This window comes from Miniopterus schreibersii, assembly GCF_964146895.1.
Source record: "Miniopterus schreibersii genome assembly, chromosome: 8".
Taxonomy (NCBI): Eukaryota; Metazoa; Chordata; class Mammalia; order Chiroptera; family Miniopteridae; genus Miniopterus; species Miniopterus schreibersii.
Genome location: NC_138109.1, coordinates 22,430,125 through 22,451,147, shown reverse-complemented (window position 1 = coordinate 22,451,147; position 21,023 = coordinate 22,430,125). Strand labels below are relative to the sequence as shown.

Sequence of the window (21,023 nt, the reverse complement as noted above, 5' to 3'; positions counted from 1 at the left end):
CTAATGCCACACGGGGGAAAGGGGAGCATTTCACAGCCTCTTCATTAGTTTCCCTTCACTGGGTAGGTGCCGTAAACAAGTACGCTGGACTCAGTCGAAAGGGCTGAAGTTTCCTCTCCTCATGGGAAGAAACTAAGGGCCCGGTCACAAGGGCCCCAGCTCAATCCAAGAGGAGAAAGTGCCGCCTATGCAGTTTCTGGGAAAACCTCCACGTCTGTGGAAAGCACCACCGCCACACAAAGCAAAATCCCGGAGCTGGGTGGCAAAGATCAAGGCCGGGGCCTCCCGAGGCCGCGCAACCCTGGCTCCCCCTCAAGGGGCGGCTAGGACCCTCTGGCCTGTCAAAACTTTCTCCGTCTACACCCCAGGTTTAGATGAGCCATTAACTTGCAGCGCTGCTTCACCGAGAGAGCCTCCGGGGGCTGAAATGCGAGCTCCAAGATAAATCTTTATTTTTGAGAAAAGGAAGCAATAGCCCGCGGCAGCGGTCAGGCTCAAAGCCCCCGGGGCTGAGGGTGGGAGGAGGCCAGGCCACCAAAACTGCACACTCACGGACACCGGCCCCAAAGAAGCCAAGGGGGGTCGCAACCTCGGCCGCCACGCGACTGACGGGAGTCTGAGGAGACAAAAGGGGCGAGGGACCCTCGGAGGGCACGCAGATGTCCGAGCCGCCCCGAGGAAGGCCCGCCCCGGGCGCAGGACGGCGGCTCCCCCCATCCCCGCCCCCTCGCCTCCTCCCCGCAACTCCCCCGGCAGGAGGGCTCCAAAGCCGGCTCCCGCGTCGCTGCCCCCAGCTGGGCCAGATAACCGGCGCGGAAGGTACCCGGCGCCGTGGAGAGCGCCGTCCTGGAGGAGAGGGTGCCAGAGGCTCACCCCACTCCTGTAAATAAACCGGCCCCGAGAAACAGCAGCTCGGGGCCGGCCGGGGCGCCGGGGTGGGCGCGACCCCGCCCGGCCCCCCACCTGCAGCGGACTCGGAAGGCCACACCGCGCCGGCCCGCGGGCGCGGGCTCCGGACCAGCGACCAGTCCCCAGTCTCAGCCCCGGCCCCGGCCCCGGCGCGGGCCGCACCTTTGTAGCGCTCCAGCACATCCTCGTACGCCTGCACGAACTCCTTCTCCTGGCTGCGGTTGGCCGGCTGCTGACCCGGCACGTAGCCAGCCATGGCCGCCCGGCGCCGCGCTCTCCTCCGGCCCCGGCCGACGCCGGTCCCAGGCCCGCGCGCTGAGGCGGCCGCCCCAGCCTCGGCCCTTTGTGCGGCTGGGGGGCGACGGCGCCCTCGCTCTCTGCTCTCCGCTCTCCGCCCGCCTCGCCCGGCCTGGCCGTCAGTCGCGCTCCGCTCCTCAGCCCGCTCGCACCCGCCGGTCCCGGCTCGCGTTTCCGCCTCCCCGCCCCTCGGCTCCGCTCCTCCCTCAGCCCGCCCCGGCGTGGCGGCGGCGGCTCCTCCTGTCGGGAGGCCGGCCCGCTCCCGCCCCTCTCCCCGCCGCCTCCGCCTCCGCCGGCCGCGTGTCCTCGGCCCCCGGGCCGCCCCGCCGCCCACACGGGCTCCCCCGGTGGCTGCGGACCAGCGCGCGGCCGGGACGGGGCCCGAGCCGAGCCGAGGGGCGGGGGCGTGGGAAGCCCCACGCGCGTCAGGAGGAAAGGCCGGGCGGCCGCCGCGGCCGGGAGACCCCGGGGCCGGCTCCCCAGGGTAGGCGGGAGGCCGGGTTCAGCGCTGACCTCCACCCGGAGCTGGACAAAGGAGGGAGCCCCCTGGCTGGAGGGCGACCGAGCTGGGCCTGCGAGAGGGGCCTAGAGAAGCTGAAGGGACGGGCGAGCGCAGACCCAGACGCCTCAGACCCCCGGGCGGGCAGGGCCAGGGCGAGGGCAGGGCCGGGGCGAGCCGGGCCGGCTGCAGTGCGGGGCCCAAGGCACCGAGGCCACAGAGAATCCCGGGAACAAAGGGCTTGGAAGAAACGGAAGAAACGGAAGAAACCGAACTCGCAATGAGAGGGCAGGCCAAGCGCCGTGAAGGAAACCAGGCCAAGGATGAGCAGCCAGAGCCTGAAAAGTGACAAGGGCGGAACGAAAGCGGGATTCCGACTGCACCGGGGGGGACTACGAGGAGACCCAGCGGGACTTTCCTACTGTGACAGCCATGCGAACGGACTCAGATCCGAAGGGAAGAAGTGTGGGAGCCTGAGACTGAACCACGACTGTTAAGGAACAAAGAAAAGGACTCTGGGGCCTTAACTGGTCCGGGAAGCAGAAGGGAAGCCGGTGCTTCTCTGTCAGGGGAAAGGCAAGCGAGGAAAGGGACTGTTAAGCATGTGTAGGGATTTATTTGGGACCATTTTGAGGAGGTAGTTCCCAACACCATCTGGTCCTCCATTTAGCTGTGTATCCTTCAAACCCAACATTCTTAGGCAGCCCTGGGTCCAAGAGCTGTGAATGAGGAACTCAGGCCAATGCAGGTGACCTTTTTGCCCACAGCCACCCCCAAGCAGCCATTATCCTCCCCAGCTTCATCAAATCAATCGTTAACTTGATTTTCAGGGAGTGGAGAGGTGGTTGCGGGTAAAAAGTTAGGCTGGGTGATCTTACAATAACAGTACATTAGCAAGTCAAAAAAAGAGTTCATGCAACATTGAGCAGCCAAAATTGGGACTTGGGCATCCATTATAGTTCCCATTCTCAAGATTTTTAAAGAGCAGCTTCTTACCCCCAGGGGGCAAGGGCTGCATCTTTGTACACGATGAGTAGTGCCAACGATTTGGTCAATGCTCAGCACACTAATGACAAGAAGAAGAAATGATGCTTTCCACTAATAGGAGCACACTAGTTGTTTCCACGTCACACCATAATCAGAAATCGGGTGAGCAGGTCATTAATCATACCTTTTTCCGTCAAGTTTTACAGGCCTGCCCAAGTTCTAGGCATAGATCATACAAGGAAGGGCCTACAAGAAGACAGGGAGGGTCTTGGACAAATGCTCATTTCCTTCCAGTTTAATCCTTTGTGCTTACAAAAAGCTAGTTCACAGTTTTGTGTAGGCTGCTAATGAGCTCAGTTTAAGAAAAGGAGGTGAATAAGCTTGAGGTTTATTCTTTTTAAAATAAATAAAAGGCTTTTAGTAGAAAAGCCAGGACAAGGAGTTGGTGATTGGTGGCATAAGCACATTTTTCGTAAACAGCAGAGAATATAGAAATGCTAACTCTGGGGAATCTTGACTGTATCAGTGCTGAGTCATCTGCATTTCCCATATTTTTTTTTTTTTCAGTGGGGCTAAGAAGGCCCAGACACAAATACACATGCACGCACCTCCACCTTCACCCCCAAACAGACATCTGCTCCTCGTTTTCATTACTGTAAATAGAAAAGTTCCCCCATCCTCTCCTGCTACATGTGCCACTTTGTGAGCAGGTCCTTCAAGAACTGGGACTGACATTCTCCAAAAGTGAGGAAAGACAAGGGCAAGAAAGGAAAGCAAGTCTGTCCTGCGAATCAGGCTTTGCTGAAGGCCTGAGAAGTTTGGTGGGAGAAGGCAAGGGGTTGAGATTCCTACTAAGAAACAGGGTAATCAAGGAAGAAAGTTCTGGTTTGGGTTGTGGCTAGGGGACTTCTTAGACTCAAACAGCTTTCTTGACAAGATTTGCATTTAAATGCTCCCATGAGATTTTAAAGTAATGAATTCTAATGAATGGAAAGGGGGAAGTCCACATGTTTGGCTGATGTTCCTATTTTATACAGAGAAAATTTTACAAGGATAGAGGAACAAAGCAGCTTCTGAGGAAATGGGAAGAAGGAAGCCTGTGAAGGGGAGGTTTTTGGCTTTTTCCAAGCAACAGTCTAAATTTATAGCCTGACCACACAATTGGGAGAGCTCTGAGGCTTTCTCCTTTTGGTCTATGATTTTGCTTTGCTTCTGATGGTGAGACTGCTGTTGCATTTCTAAGGAGGCTGCAATGGGGGGGGGGGGGGGGGGGCGAGCAGAAGCCAGGATGTACTCAGAAGGGCATCTAGTGGGGGGAAACGGTAGTACAAGCAAATAAAGCCCAATTTTTTTTTTTATGGTGTCCTCCCCCACTTACCCCTCTTCAAGTGGCCCTCTCCCTAAGGCCCAGCCACTTTTAATTTCTTTCAGCTCCTCAGACTGCTCTCTAGCCTCAGGGCCTTCCCACCTACTTTTCTCCCAGGCTATAACCCTTCACTGCTGTCTTTTGGCCTGCCTCACTCCAAGTCACCCCTCTGCTGAAACTCCCACAGGGAAGCCTGCCTTGATCCCCTTTCCACCCCAGATTAGTAGGTCCTCCTGCCCTCGCACACTCCTTTTTCAAGAATTATTTTAATTATTTTATTTTGGAGAGAGAGGAAGGGAGAGAGAGAGAAACATTGATTCGCTGCTTCCCTTGGCTGCCTCCTGCATGCACCCTGATAGGGGATTAAGCCTGCAACCTGGGCATGTGCCCTGATGGAGAATCAAACCAGTGACCTTTCAGTGTATGGACAACACTCAACCAACTGAGCCACACCAGCCAGGGCCTCCTTCTATATCTCTTTGGTAACATCCATCACCCTTGAACTTATCACTCAGTGTCTTTCATCCTTACTAAATCATTAGCTCCCTGAGGGCTGGAGATGTCTGTCTTGTTCACCACAGGATCCTTAGTATCTAGTAAGTGACCTGGCACATAGAGGGCACTCATTAAATATGTGTTTAAAATTATGATTAAATGTATGAATGAGTGAACCAGATGATCCTAAAACACTCAGCTGCCTATGGTTTCTGACTAGCTAGAAGGCTAAGGTATTTAAGAAGAAAGTATGATCTCTGACAGCATCCTTTATCTATGCCTGACATTCAAAGTCTTCCATATTTTGACATCTACCTTCCTTTATAAGCTTATCTCCCCTGATATCCTTATGTGCAACATCTCCTATAATCAAACTCTGAGCCTTTGCCTGGAATGTCCTCCATCCCCCAACTCCACCTACTGAAATCCTACCTATCTTCAAAGCTCACCCTACATGAATTGAAAGTTATTTTTAATCAACCCAGGTAAAAGTTCTTCTCAAAAATCCCAACAGCATTTTCTTTCCCCCATTCCTGGAGCAACCACACGTATGGGGATACCTGCATTGTTCTGCAAGTGTCTGCATCGCTGCCTCCTTAACCTCCTGGTTCACAAGTTCTTTGAAGTAGACATCCATTTTCATCTTTCTTCATCACAGGGCCTAACACAATGTTTTGCACCTAGTAGATGTTCAATAAATATTTGCTGAAGGCATGAATGTCAGACTGAAGAAATGGGGGTAAGGGATCTGGGCTAGATCTGTGATTCAAGACAATTGAGAATGCAATTCAGTGGCCACAAGAGCTGAGGGCACTTCATGTGCAAAGACCCAAGAGGGAAATGCAAAATTATTTCTCCTGCCAGTGCTCCTCCTCCAACCTCTAGAAGGTTTACTCCCAGCACCTCTTCAACTTGGCTCATGCTGCATCATTTTACATGTGTTAATTGATGCTTTACAAATAAATTCTCTGCTAGTAGGGTGTGTGTGTGTGTGTGTGTTTTCTCAGGGTTCCTCCTTGCAGGGATAAGCTGTCTGTCTCATGTGCCTTTTACATTCCCCAACAGTAGCTGGAGCCAGACACTGAAGGAGCTGCCCCAAGCCCTATTCGTTGGCCAACTCTTGGAAGAAAATCCTCTAGTTCTAGTCTCAGGAGAGCTGTCTCCAGGCCCAGCCCCACCAGGCTTGCAGATACCAGCTTTGGACACCCCAGCCAAAGCTCCCTTTCTGCCCAGCTACCGGAAACATTAAGCTTTGCCTCAAGTTCCCAAACCTGCTCTAGGGTAGGAAGCCTTTGCCCACTATCACGCTGCCCTCTTCTGTTCAGAAAGTGCAACATCGCTAATTTAAGAGGCCTGAATGGTGCCAGCCACCCAGAAAGACAAGATCCCTGCCACCCAGCAGCTCGGCACCCTGTCACCATAGCAACCCTCAAAATGGTTACTCAGCCATCTGGGTTACCATAGCAACTAGCCAAGTCTCTCCACCTTAGCCTCTCCCTAGGCCTTCTCCCCTGGCTGGTCAGAGCCAATGCCAAAGAATCTCCAGTCCTTACTGGGGAAATGAGCAGAGCTGGACCCCTGATAGGCAGCTGTCCGAGAGGGGCGGGGAAGCCTCCCCGGCGGAGGGCTCCCAGGCCCAGTGGAGATAATGGGTGTTAAGGCACCCTATGAACCTTGAAGTGCGGCGCAGATGCTAGCTATTATTAAACTACTGTTCCTTGTAATGGGGGAGGCAAAGCGTTGCCCAAGGCAGAGCTAATGCCGTTCCCAGCTTGGCCCCTTAATGACTGGGAGGCCTTGAGCAAGTTACCGAACTTTCCGGGTTCTTGTTTCCTCTACCGTAGCACATCTGCATCCTAAAGCTGTTTTGAGTAGTAGGTCAAATAAACCATGTAAGATGCTCAGCACAAAGCCTGGCATTTGGAATATATCAATAGTAGTTTAAAAAGGTACTGACCCCTCTGCTATATCCCAGCCTCTCTGTGAAAGTAACTGTTCTATTCTCTTTCTGGAAATAGTCAGGCTAAAGTGAATCTCCCTCACTCAACCCCATCCAATCTCCCTTCCTGCTCTGGGGCAGGAAAGGGTCTCATTCTCTATGCAGACTCTGAAGTTCCTATCAAACAGGGCTGCAAGCAGTCTGCACTCTTTGGGGAGTTTGGGAGGTTCCCCAGATTAGAAGGTATGGTTCCTTACCTGTGAAGCTCCCCTCCAATGGAAACAACATCTCCCCATCCAATACTACCTCAGGATAGAAACCTACACAGGGGTGGTGACAGGCAACCTGGAAATTGAGCACAAATCCCACAGGCTCTAGAGAGCGGTGGCTGCAGCTCTCGGTTAAGATCAGAGTTGTATGGACAGCTCAGTGCAGGCCTGGGGCACAGGTTCCTCTCATAAGAACAGAATTCTTCTATGATTTTAAAGACCTCAATCCTATTGCATCTCAACTTCGGTATCTTGAGACCGAATCCTCGAAATCCATTTCCAGGGTACTTTCTCAATCACTCTGGCAGGGTCCTGATTAAAATCCCGGATCTAGCCTAGCTCTGACCCTCCTCACACTCTAGCCTAGCTCTGGGCATTCTGGGAGTGGGGCATGAACCTCAAGCTGAAAGGACCAGGACACTGAAAGGGGACCCTAACCCTGGGGCCCTGGAGCGGAATTCCTTATGGTGCCTCTGGGAAATGGGTCAAGTGTGATTGGTTCCACTCTTCAGATATGACTACTGGGCAGATAAATCAATAAATTTCTTACTGGGGAAAGGTGGTATAATAGTTTAAAAGTGTAGGAGGTGAAAGTATGTGACTACTCGAACTTCCGTCTATGTAACTGGGGAGGCAGAAGTGGGGTGTGTGAATGAAATACGATTGGCCGCGAACTGATCATTCTTGAATCTGAGTGAAGGGGGTTCATGATACTATTCTCACCGCTTTAGTATATGTCTGAATGCAGAGGATCTGGAATTAGGCCAACCTGAGTCACTGCAATGAATGACTGCAAAGGGCATACTGCACAAGTTGTGTTCCAGGGGGCGCCCTACACAGTCCGTAACGCTGTCTCCCAGCTCCACTCTGCTTACTCTGTGACCTCAGACAAGTTCCTTAACTTTTCCATAAAACAGGGAGAACAGCAACTACCTCCCAGGGTTTGTGAGGATTAAGTGATACACATACAATGCCGGGCACACATCTAGGACTCAATACACAGTAGCTTTTCCTGCTGTTATTTATGAGGTGACCCCAGCTGGCATCAGCTCTCAGAAGCTCCTGGATTGAGTCCAGAGTTCAACTTCCCAAACCACCCTCAGGATTCTTTAATTCCTAACTCCCACTAGCTGTTCTCTCTTCATTTCCCTTCCTCCCTTTCTACTGAGGCCAAAGAAAGGAGAGCAAGAATAAGAAATAAGCCAACAGCACATGCCTTCTCTCTTCAGGTTGTGTGACAAATTCCTATTTTTTTTTCCAAGTCCCAATGAAGCACTATTGCTGCTCTAAGCTGGGACTGGGGGTGGGAGCAGGGGGAAGCCCCTCCCTCGCAGAACTTCCTCATAAGTCTCTCTGGACTGACAGTGTATACGGCGGCCTTCACAGGCGGGGGCTGGGTTTTCAAGCCCAGGCTGAGCCTAGCACAAAGCAGTCCTAGGAATAGTTGTTAAAAGAGCAAGTACATGATCAATAAATGAGTAAAGGGATGAATCGACACATTCATCAAGGAGCGAACAAGTGTATGAGTTAATGAATGACATTAATGAGAATAGATAATACAAACCAAGGGCTGACTGCATAGCAGGCACTGAGCCAAACACCTCACTCCCACCATCTCACTTAATCCACCCTGAAAACTCTGTGGTGGCACGCATGGTCCCCCATTTTAACCATGAGAAAGCGAGGCTCAGTGAGGTTAGTAACCTCCCAGGGTCACTCAACTGGCAAGTAATGGAACTGGGACTTCCACTGACTCCCAAAGCCATTCCCCTGAGTGAATGTGTGAGAGAGTGAGCAAACTAGGAAATGAATAAAAAAGGGAAGGAAGAGGGAAGGGCATGGCCAGGGACACACCCCCTAAGGCTCCAGACAGAAGCTTCCCTTTGACCACAAGTCAAAAGCCTGGTACCTTCTAGGGTAAGGGTAAAGCCCAGCTGAGGACAGGAATGTCAGCCCATCATCACTCTTCAAGTTACAGGGGCTCCCAGACCTTCTCTGCAGCAGCATCCTAAGTCTGGGGTGGAGGGGGGAGGGGAAGCTGATTCCAGCTAGGAGCACCAGTTCTGCTCCTGCAGGAGAGCCAAAGCAGAGCCAGGAAGCTGGCCGGCTTCTACCTGACAGGTGGCAACAGGCAAACCCAAGGCCAAATCACAACAGGTCCTAGCCGCAGTAACTGGCCAGGCTCAGGACAGCACTTTGGTGATGATGGGTCATTAATACTCACACTCAGGTATGTTCACAGACCTTTCCCCAGGGGAAGGACTGCTGAAATAAAGTACAAGTGCAGCCCTAAATCCTGCTGCATTGTCAGCTCCTCTGGTGGCATCTAATCTCGAATCCCATGGGAAAGAAATGACAGCCTTCCACAGTTCTGAAATTAACCAGTCCTTCCTCCACATTCCTAACCTCAGGCCTTGGCTGCTCCAGAAAGGTATGAATGAGTCAGGTTGCCATTCCAAACCTTTCTCCATGTCACCTGGCAAGTCACTAGAAAAACAAGATGGGACATGTGTCCTACAGACAGCATGAAGGTTGCACTTTGCAATGTGCAACCACCTTCCCTTACCAGGTGGAGTCCCACAGGAACCCTGAGCCTCAGAGAAAGGACAGCCTGGCTGTCTTTTTAGCTGCCTGCACAGAATTCTGCCCACGTGGTCATTTTCCATCCCTCCAGCTACTGTGACCCAGATTTACTTTCAAAGAGCTGGAGCTGAGCTGGTGGTATGTAGCTACAATTCATTCTGCCCCACTTTCAGGAAACTCTCTTCTCTCATCTCTCTGCCACTAAAACCAAGCTCCAGGACAGGGACAGGGACTCTGAGGGTACTGTCCAAAAGTAAAGAAACTGGGAAGGAGAAAAGCTGGAAAGGAGAGAGCCTCCTCAGGTGCAAAACTTGAACAGCTTCAGGGTAAGGAAGGTTGTCTGCTCTGCAGTAAGAGTTCCCAGTGGAATTGTTTTTAGGGCCCATTTCCCACTGCTGTATTCCCTCTTCCCACCAGGGCTTGGCCAGAAAAAAAAAACACTTCCATCTACTCTCTGACAAAGCCCTAGAATGAACAAAAGAAAGGGATGGAACCAAGAGGCCTGGAGCCCCTTCCATACTTGCCAGGGAAACTGCTGCCTTCCTGGAGTCTCTGCCTCTTCTAACTGCCCAGGCAAGTTACAAGGAATGACACTGCTAAGAGTAGTAACAGGCATGTTAACCTCTGTTTTCTGAGTACATTCTGATTCTCATTCAATGATCATTCAAAGCCGACTATATCATTTCCCTTTTACAAATATGGAAATTGAGGCTTTAAAAAGTGAAGCCATTTGCCCAAGTTTTCTGGTTCAAGATCCAGTTGTCTCCACAGTACCTGGCACACAGCTAGAGCTAAATCCATTTTTTTAAAAATTGAATGAATGAATGAATGAATGAATGAATGAATGAACAAGCAGAGAGGCTCCTTCTCAGAGCTCCCATCCTGGAGGAAAGATGCATGGGCACGGAGTAGTAGGCTCCGTCCATGCACACTCAGGGTTATCTGTCCCCAGGCAGGCCCGAGTGAATCCAGCAGATGAGCTTAGGCTCTGAAAGCAGGAGCAAATACCACCATCATACGAGCTGCATTTCACAGCCTCACTGAGTCTCTAGATTCCAGAGCCTAGACTCACAGAGTGAGATCCTGGGACAATACCAGGAAGGGTAAGATGGGAACTCCTGAATACAGTGAGCTCCAGATCTGGTAGGGGAAACGTACTTGGAAAAAATGAACTTTAATATAAGACCAAATGAAACAAGGGTTGGTAGAGATACAATTGCCATCTAACTGGAGAGATCAGGGAAGGCTTCTTGGGGGAGGCCATACTGGAGCAGATGTAGGGGATGATGATTTCACCAGCACCTACTGAGGGGCTCCCAAGAATGAATCCTATAGATGCTTTCTACTGGTTAACAGGAGGCCAGTCCTTAGCCTTGAGTCACTGTTTCCCCCTCTTTCACAATACACACAGGAATGCAATTATTTTTTCCCCTCTGTCCTCTCAACTAGACTGAGTTCCATGAAGAAGGGACCACATCTTCAGCCATCTTCGAATATCAATGCTAAGTACAAGGAGGCCCCCGAATATGTGATGTTATGTGGATGAATACCTGATTGATAGGTGGGTGGTGAATCCCTCATGCACCCAACCCAGCCCCAAGCCCAAACACGATCCCCTCTTCCAGACACTTTACTGCCATCTGCAGGAAACTTGTCACAATAAATATACAAATCTATAATGACAAGCCTGAATGGCTCCCCCTAGAGTTATGCTGTATGCAAGGGTGTGACACTGCTCTGCACTTTGTTTCTCCCCCACTTCCCACAAGCCCCAGAGATATAGCCTTCTTTCCTCTCCCCTTTTCTACCCTGTGGAGTTAAGCTTCTTTCTAGAGTAACTTCCCCAGCTCCCCAATTCCTTGTTACCCTTGCACCAATGAGTTGTTCACTGCTGACAGAGAGCCACAGGGAAAGAGGCAAAGTTTCCTAGATCTTTGTCTCTGTCTTTTTCTATAAGCCAGGATCTTGCAGTCTCTCCCAGAAGTGACCAGAAGGTCTCTCAGGTAAATCTGGAGGCTGAGTCAACTATTTATACTGTCATCTACAGAAGAGTCAGGCTGGCCTGGTTGCCAGGTATTGCCTAAGGAAATGGAAATAACAGTACACCTGGAGTTAGAAGGCCTGGGTCTACCAGTCCTGTGTGACTACAGGTAGTTCGTTAAACCCTCTAGGCCTCAGATCCTAACATGTGTCCTAACTAATGCAGAGTTATTATGAAATCTCTATGTAAACCATGTTGATCAACAGAAACAAGGCATTCACATTAATGACTACTGCTCTATGTCAATGTGGCTGGGCTTAGGGAGTTGAAAATAGGGCTGGCAAAGAAGAGAGAGAGAAAAACAGAGGGAAAGCATTAGGATGGGAAGAATCAGCTTACAGCGTGCGTGGAGCCCCTCAAACCTGTTCTGCTTTTGTAGACTGAGATCAGCAGCTTTCTCAGCCCTGACGTGCCTTTCCACTCTGACATGTGATCAGCAGGGGTTCCCCACCAGGCGTCCCAAGCACAGGTGAAGCCCTGAGACCAGCTTAAGACACCAGTGGGGTCAGGGAAGGGGGAGGTCTCTGTATTTGGTGAGACTGATTCAGACACCCCCACTTGGCTTCCTAACCCAGACCCATGGAGAGGAGAAAACTGTACAGGCCAGAGCCAGCTTCCACGTTTCCTCCCAGAATGCAAGTTCTAGCTTCAGAGAGCCTCAGAGCACCCAGGGTCTCCCAGACACACCCTTCCTGCTCCTCACTGGAAAGATTCCCTGCAGAGTAAGGCTGTCTGTTTAATTACTAGAACCCCCACGGTGTTCTAAAAATCAAAGGAAGATTGCAGCCAGGCCCTGAAGTAGCAGTCCCGCCCCCTCTGCTGCCTCTCTCCTCTCCTAAGAAAACACGCCCAAACTCATCGCCCAAGTTATTTTTAACCGTGGCAGCTTCCCCATTTTCAGCCTCTCTGGCCCAGCCCCCTCCTCAAGACAGTCACTGGCAGCGTCAGGATGTAAAGAAGATCAGCATGGATGCCGAACACAGCACAGCGCCCGCCGCCCCTTTGCTCAGTTGACCCGGCAGCATCCTGAGGGGTTTTGCCTGGGTTGAGTCCACTCCACTTGTGTTCTAGACTCAGAATGTTAAGCAGCAGGCAACTCATCCTGTAGGGCTCCTCGGAGAAGACCAGAAGGGGAAATCATCACAAAGGAATCTATAAGTGTGTATGTGTGATGGAGGAGCGGTTAGGGGTACAAGGAACGGAGGAGGCACCTCCACTCTGACGCCTTCTAGAGAATGAGGGGTTTGTAAGTCCAGAGGCCCCAGAGTTGTGGCCCTTCAAGGCGGGGAACTATAAAACCCTTCCTCCCCCCTTCCGACAGCTCTAAAAACTCTACTCATTGGCTGATGCCACAGGCCCAAAGGGTCTTTCCTCCAAGGGCTCCCTACTGCACACCAGAAGTTCAAACTCTCCAGCTTGTCTCCCAGGTCTCCTGCCTTGCAGCTCACCTCCTCTAAAAATCCTTTCCTGACTACTGGAGCCCACAGAATGTCTAGCTTGCCATTACAGCCCACTGCCTGTTCCTGGATCACAATCTGTCACATATCCTCCCCTACACACTCCTTGCATTCATCCAGTCATTCAATATCGGCCGATCTCCAACATGCACAAGGCCCTGTGCAAGTAGCTGGGGTGAAAACATAAACAAGACACAGTCCCGAGGGAGTGACAGGCACCCTGTGGGATAACTGCTATCCTGGGCAAAGGAACACAGAGGAGAGAGAAGTATGAATACGAGAGCGGAGGAGGGAGCTTTGGATACCACTGGGGCCTTAGGGACAGAGGATGTGGCACTTAAAGGGGGTGATGGGGTTCCTTGCAGAGAAGTTAGAGCACAGAGGTCCGATCCTGCAAGATGCGCAGGTCTGGGGTCAAGGTACAGTTCAAGTGGCAGGGTGCTTGGGGGTGCAAGGTGAAGCTGCAGAGGTAGACTGGGGCCTGGCTTTAATGGGTCTTTGTGCTGTAGTCTTTATTTCACAGGCAATGATGGGCCAAAGGAGGTTTATAAGCAGCTGAGTAACAGCTGTCAGATGGTGGGTGACATGTCCAGGTGAGGATGATTAAAGCAGAGGGGGACAGGGGCATTATTTGAGAGACACAAAAGCAGGACAGGTCTTGGTGATGGAATGAAAGTGGGCGATGTTACTGAATTAGCTGCAGGCACTGCTCTGTCTGTTGTCTGTCTTTCTGTCTGCACTCTGGCACCAACACCTGCCGACATGCTGAGCACAACCCACAGAAGCAGCTCTGGATGCCTTCAGTGGAAGCAGCAGAGAGAGCACTTCACAAAGCTCTTCACTGAGCCAAAAAACATGCTAAGAGCTTCACATACATTATCTTATCCAACCCTCAAGGCTGCCCTGCACAGGGAGCATTCTTAAGATGGGGAAACTGAGGCTCAGCCAGGATAAGAGGCTTGCCCAGAGACACACAGCTGGTCAGGGGCAGGGCCACAATCTAGCACTGGCCTCTCTGATTCCAAAACCTGCACTCATAACCACTGCACCACACTACTCTGCTGCTTGGCAAAGGAGAAGCAGGCACCTCCCACCACAGGAGGAGGCAGCCCAGCCCTCGCACTGCAGATAGGGTAAGCGTGTACACACTTTTAGAAGGCAATGTGAGTGACACTGCCCAGCCCAAGGACTTTAATCCAAGGAAATAACTCAACAGAAGTCCACTGTTATTATTCATAGAGATGTTCACTGCAGCATTGTCTATTACGGAGAGAAAGTGAAAAGTGAACAGGGTTTTAAAAATCACGAAATCTTATTACACAGCCTTTAAAAATGGTAACTATAAAGACTAAGCTGTAATATGGAAAATCTTTTTCATATAAAAGTAAGGGGAAAAGTCAGATCTAGAATGGCCCATAAGCCATGAAGGCAGCTGCATGGAACATACAACTGCATGGGGACAAAGGCAGGGGAGACGTCGTAAAAATGAAAACAGGTCTCGTGCTAGCATGGAGGGATTGGGGTGGCAGGTTTTCCTCTTTCAAGTTTTTCTTTAATGTTACTTTGTCATCTTTCCAGTAGTAATACTAACAAATCTGATTCCAGCTGCCTTGTCAGAGAGCCCTGGGTTGGACCCCTGCACTGCCGGCCAGCCAGTGCTCAGTGGCCCATTCCCCCAGAGCGCCAAGGCCCCCAGCGCGCTCCGGGCCTCTCTTACCAGCGACTCTGACCACAGCACGCTCCGCAGGGTCCAACACCGAATCCTGGCTTTTCCGCTTTTTCTGCTCATGCAGTGGCAGGTTCCAGGGTAAGGTGTCCCCTGGGGGACAGGGAGACAGGCTCCCTGACCGCTCGCTCCTGTAAGACCGCTCGCTCCGACATGACCGCTCGCTCCGGCATGACCGCTCACTGAGCGTTTCTTCATCTGAGGAAGACATGGCCCGGGTAGGGCTGCAGCAGCAGGGCCCCGGGGGGCCCAGGGAGAAATGATCTGGAAGAAAGAGGAGTGCACTGTGAACAGAACGAAGGTCACTAAAGGAACACTGGGACTCTAGAGACAGAGAGGTTCTAGTTTTGGTTCTGCCACTGATTTCATCTCTCTGAACCTCAGTTTCTTCATCTGGAAAATGGGTTGATGATAATTCGTGGTAATACCAATTCACGAGGTTTTGGGGAAATCACCTGAGGTAATATATATGAAGATGTCTATAAATCTTAAAACACTGTATAAAAGGCAGCTCCTATTACGAATAACCACTGTGATTGCTACTTGGTACATCTGGAGGATTAAGTTCACAGGTTCCACAGATTGAAAGATGTGGATTCAAATTCTACCGCACCACTTACTAGCTGTATGACACTGGGGAAGCCATTTAACCTCTTTGAGCCTCAACATCCTCACCTAGAAAATGGGAATGATGACAGCACATAACCTGACAGGGTTGTTTGTGAGGAATAAATGAGATCTTGCAGGTAGAGTACTTAACAGTGTCCGGCGTCCAATAAGCACTCAATAAACAGATTCTTGTTCTACTTACCTCCCAGGAATGTTATAAGGATAAAATAGGGCAACAGATGGAAAGTATTTTCAAAAGCTAAAGGAAGATCTCACTGGCAAGCACGAAGCAAAGCATGAGCTAGAATAGGCAGAAATTCCTTATTCCTCCCATTCTGTCACTGGCAGATATATTAGGAAAAGTTCTAAACTTGGAGCAAGACAGGCCTGGGTATAAATTCTGGCTCGGCCACTTACAATTGGTGTGATCTGGGGCAAGTCACTTCACCTCTCTGAGACTCAGTTTCCTCATCTGCAAAATGGGGGTAATGTTTCACCTGAGAGGATGTTCCAAGACCCCAGTGAAATGCAAATGTAAAACTGGCTGACACCATGCATGACACACAACAGGCATTAGATATAATGTCCATTTGCTTATCCCAAGGGCTGCAGGAATAAGGGGCACAGCATGGGGAGTGGGAGAGGTGGTACAGAAAGTCAGTTTTTCTGGTCAGTTTAGCTAGTGGAGCTAGCTGAGAGGAAACAATCATTCTGGGGCCAGCTGGGCTCCACCAGCCAGGCTGGGCAGCCTTCCCTCAGCCAGGCCAAGCTCACTTCCCAGAACCATCTGCTACACATGGCCCACCACCCTAACGGCCTCATCAGAGTCTGGATGGAGCATGCCTTCAGCTACCAGCCTCCCAGTGGGCCCCATATTCAGCCCAAGTAACCAGCTCTCACGGTAGCTCTAGTGTCCCGGGAGGGCAGGAGACCAAGGACTTTCCCTTAGGGGGAACACCTGCACACAGCTGTAAGGAGTCAGGGAGGCGGCCTAAATGACTGGACACCATGGATCTCTGGGCACAGATCCTCTGGAATTCCGGGAATCTCAGCCCGGAGGCAGCAAGGGGCAGAGAGAGCCTCCTGGGTCATTGGCAGATCCCCACCGTAGGCACAGAATGCGAACAGATAACAAAAGAAACATCAAACAGTGCAAGAGGCCTCTAGGCAGCCTCAGGCAGACAGAACAGCCCTGCCAGGGCGCCTCCTGTGCAGTAGCATACGAACCCTCTTCCTATGGAACATAAAAAAGGAATCCAGCCACAGAAGACAGAAAGGAGAGGCCCAGGTCCTGGCACATCTTTGCCCGTGTTCCGAGCATTTTCCCCTCCCCCCAGTTACCTTCTGGTGCCACCTCCCACCTCTTTTAGCAGGTTAGGTGCTGAAGTGACTGCCCCCACCGCCGGGAAATTCAGGCCGTGCTTCCATCCCTACCCTGAGCCCTGGACAAGGAAACGCCCCTCCTCTCAGACCACCTGCTTCATCCCAGATCCGCCCATCCCTCCCCAAGACGCCCATGTTACTACAAAGGCCCGCTCATCCCAGGCCTCCTCCCCAAGAAACCGGCCCTCCACGGCTCTACCCGGGTCAGTCTCTCGACCCCCACAAACACCTGTTTGACCTCGGGGTTCTCGCCCCACCCCTCGGTCACCTGAGTCACTCCATCAATCCCGGGTTCACGGGAGCGCGCGCCCACGCCCCCAACCCGCTCCGAGGGCTGCAGGCCGGGTGTGCGACCCGCGCCTCACCTGGCGCCCTCCCGCCGCGGCCCTCCCCGCACCTCACCCGCTCCTCCTTCCCCGCGACGCGAGACGGGGCGCGCCGCGAGCCGGGGGTGACGCGGGTGGGTCCGCGCGCCCGCCGCGCGCGGCTGACAAAGAGCGGGGCCGCGCCATGTGTACGCGCAACGGGACCCGGCGGACGCGGAGGCCAGCGGCCGAGACCTGGGGCCGGGAAGCGACCTTCCCTGCCCGGCCCGGCGCGCTCCCGCAGGTCTCTCTCCCGGCCCGAGAGGGCTCGGTGTCCCATTTTCCCGGAGAACACGCCTCTCTTTGGCCCCAGCTGGGCCCCCCGAAGGGATACCCCAGCTCGGCGCGCTCGGCGATACCCGGCGCGGGCCACCGGAGCTGCAGGTGCGAGGCGGCACGGCTGCGATGCCCGCGCCTGTCAACCCGCCTTTCCGCGGCTGCCAGCCACCAGGGCTCGGGCGCGGCCGCCCCGCGCGTCAAGCACGCGCCCCGCCGCCACCGCGCACCCCGTGCCATCAGGCAGGAGCCTGCCTCCAGCCCCGCGCCCCGCTCCTTACCCTGGGAGCCCAAGGAGGGAAGACCGGCTGGCGACAGCAGCAAGGCGGAGGCGGCGGCGGCGGGGCGCGCCCCGGGCTGTAGCGCAGTGGAGGGGAGCGCAGCCTGCGGAGCCGAGGGGAGCGGCTCCCACAATGGCCGAGCTCAGGAGCCGAGCCCCCCGCCCCCCGCGCCCTAGCGGCAGCGGCTGAAGCGGATCCGGCGCAGCCGCCCAACCCGCTCCCCCACCCCCGGCGCCGACGCCGCCCCCCGCCCTCCGATGCGCGCTCCCCCCGCCCTGCACCCCACCCGAGGCCGCTTCCGACCTCCCCGCGCGACCCTGCCCGAGGGCCGTCCCGCGCCCCCCCACACACACTGACCCGGCGTCCTCTCGCCTCCCCGGAGCCCAATCTCTCGTCCCTCTCCCCACAACTCCTCCCCTGCGGCCCCCGGTGTCCCCGGGCCAACTCGCACTCCCACATTCCCCGCCCTCCGCTCCGGCACCCTCTCCGCGCGGGCCCCGCGGCCGCCAGCTGACCCTGGCCTGGCTTACCCGGCCCGCCCCTGGAAGCGCCGCGCCGCGGGCCGCGGAGTCGCTCTCAGCCCGGAACCCGGTTCTGGAACAGCCCGTTCCTCTGCCTGCCCCTCTCTTGCCCTAAACCCACGTTCCGTTCCCCGGCCTGGAGCTCCCGCTCCCCAAGAGCACCCCGCCGCTCCGCGTACTCGCCTGGCTTCAGGCACTGAATGTAGGAGAGACCAGAAGGAGGCCCCATCTTCCCCGCGGGGTAAAGGGCAGAGGGGAACCAGGCCCAGGAAAGAACTCAGACTCCTGTTTAGACAGCATCAACCTTGGAAGAGGCTTCATCCACTGAGAAAACATTTATTGACTTCCTTATGCACGCTCTGCCTAGGAACACAGAAAATAAGAGCCAGGAATGCCTTCAGTTCTCTCACAGGGCAGATAAGTGGCTATGTCAGAGAAGGGAGGGTATTTGCCTAAAGTCACCCCAACAGTAACTTGCATAGCAACAGCTACTGTTTGGGCATGCCTCCTGGAAACCGTGACAGTGCTTTACCTGGTCATGCCATATCTAATCCTCAAAACCCTATTTATTCATTCATTCCACAAATACCTACGGAACATCTACCACATGCCAGATCCTGTGTTTGGTGCTAAGGATACAATGATGGACAGGATACATCTGGCCCGTGCCCATTGACTCCACTGGGCTTAGCAGTAAAGATAGACAGTTAGATATAAATCATAAAGCATCCCATGAGGCAGTATTATGATCCTCCATTTCTGGCTGTAGAAAGGGATTAGATGATTTACTCAGCCATCTGGAAAGAAAGTATCCAATACAGGACTGCAATCCATGTCTTCAGGCAACACCCTATGTTCTTTTTTTTTCTTCACTGTAACTGTTGGGAAAATGTGGGTTGGACCAATTTACAGAGGCCCTCGAGCTTCAAACTAAGAAATTTAGTCTGAATTATATGGTTACGAACAGTCAAGAAAAGTGGAAAACAGAAGAGGGAAGGTATCTCAAGGACCGGTACGAGATGGGTGTGGATGGCTATGCCAGGAGACCATTACAATAGTCCCAGCAAAAGATGAGAAAGCTGCCTGGCTGGGCGTAGCTCAGCGGTTGAGCGTGAACCTAGGATCCAGGCAATCAGGGTTCGATTCCCTGTCAGGGCACATGCCCGGGTTGTGGGCTCGATCAATGGCTCTCTCATCATTGATGTTTCTCCCTCTCCTTTCCTCTCTCTGACATCAATAAAGATATATTTAAAAAAAAAAAAAAAAAAAAAAGATGAGAAAGCTCTGATCCCAAGAAGGAACAGGGGGATGGGAAGGGATGATTTCCACCCCCTGAAACCTTCTGTGTTCTCCCACATTAAATAAGGGAAAGGAACCACCATTTACTAAACTCCTAGTGACCACTAGACAATGCCCTGGCATTTTGCGTATATTATCTGGTTAAATCTTCCCCATAACTCTGTGCGGTAGATACCTTTATTATCCTCAACTTACAAATAAGGAAACTACTGAGAGGTCAAATAATTACTGAAGCCCACAAAGCAAACTAGTGTTGCATCTTGGGTTAGAGCCCAGGCCTGTCTCCAAACCTCATGCTGAAATTGTTGCTCTCACTGTCTGAAGCCAAGGCAAAGAGCCCAAGTCCTTTAACTCAGCCAAGAGTTCTTTTCCCTGGACCACAGGTACCTCTGAGACTTCCAGAGAAAGGTCAGAAGTCCATAATTGTAACCTAAACCATACCTAGGCCAGTAGGAACATCGTTCCACAGAAGCCTGCAGAGGCCTCAGCCCAGGAGAATTCGGCCTGATCCTAAAAAGAAATTATTCTCAGCTTAGAAATGAGTACAAAAGCCCTTCCCTGGTGAGAGGGGAACATGGGTGCTGAGGGGGAAGACAAGCTGAAAACATAGCAAGTGTGGGGAGCCTGGGTATGAGACTGAGTCTCCATAGCTGCTGGTACCTGTGGGCAGGGCCTTGGAAGACTGGGAAGCTGAGCAGACCTCATGGGGGAGGGCTGTCAATCACCTAGGAAGCCTGAAGTCCCAGTCTCTCTGACTAGAGAGCATCTAAAGTTTTCTCTCTCCTCCCACCTCAACGTCCTTCCCAAATGTGACCACTAATCCTGTCCTGAATTATTCATGCTGTGGGCTGTGAGAAGGTGGAGCTTCCGGACCTAGGACTTAGGACATTCAACTGTGTCTCCCTGGGGCTCTAGCTCCTGCAGTGCTACCCTGGGATGGAGCTGCTGGTGAGATGTGCCAAGCTTTTTGCAGCTGGCAGCCAGCCTGTAACCTTGGGCTACTGGGCTTCGATTCATTTCAGCAATCTTTTATTGAGGAGTACTATGTACTGGGAACAGTTCTGGGTTCTGTCAGGAACACAGAAGTGAATCTGATTGTGTCTTTGTCCTTGAGGATTCTCAGGATGGTTTAGGGGACAGGCACTTAAAAAGGATTCCCTTCTACAATGTTCTCTGGGTCTCATAAGAATTCTCCTCTACCATCCCCCCATTTCACCAACTGAAGGCCTCTACTAACTCCCTCTGGAAGTTAGTGACCTTGGAACCAGGGCACCTCACACCTCACAACCAAACACCTAAGCAGGGTTCTCTCCTTGGAAGGGTGCCAAAACAACTTCCTACCCGTGTGCCTATTTGGAGTTCTGAACAAGCCGCCAGGCTGCTGCTTGGGCCCTCAGCTTTCTGCCACATCAAGAGAATGACACTCACTCTCTAACCATTCAGCAAGCACTACTTATGCATCAACTCAGTGCCAAGCACAGAGCTTTGTTCAAAAAGGGAATCAGACAGATATGGCCCCTGAACTCATGCTGCTCACAGTCTAGGTGGGAGATAGACAAGCAAAAGGGCAATTATACTTTAGCTGATTTGTTCTGAGATGGGAGGAGAACAGGGTACCTGGGAGGGAGCACAGGAAAGGGACACTTTCTAGGTCTTTGCTTAAATAGCAACTCTTTCAGTCCTCTGGCTTCATAGAGAAGCTTTACTCGTCCATATTGCCT

At 52.6% G+C, this 21,023-nt stretch overlaps 1 protein-coding gene across 3 annotated transcripts in view; it reads right to left on the bottom strand.

Annotated features, from left to right (window-relative positions):
• MACF1 (microtubule actin crosslinking factor 1) overlaps positions 1-17,712 on the bottom strand; it is a 305,107-nt gene extending 287,395 nt beyond the window's left edge. For all 3 annotated transcript variants that reach the window (XM_081144947.1, XM_081144949.1, XM_081144948.1), the window contains exons 1-2: positions 17,483-17,712; positions 14,560-14,832 (exon numbers count right to left, since the gene is read on the bottom strand). In XM_081144947.1, the coding sequence (XP_081001073.1) occupies positions 14,560-14,779 (220 nt within the window). In that variant the 5' untranslated portion in view covers positions 14,780-14,832; positions 17,483-17,712. The remainder of the gene's footprint in view (positions 1-14,559; positions 14,833-17,482) is intronic.
• Positions 17,713-21,023: the final 3,311 nt, after the last annotated feature.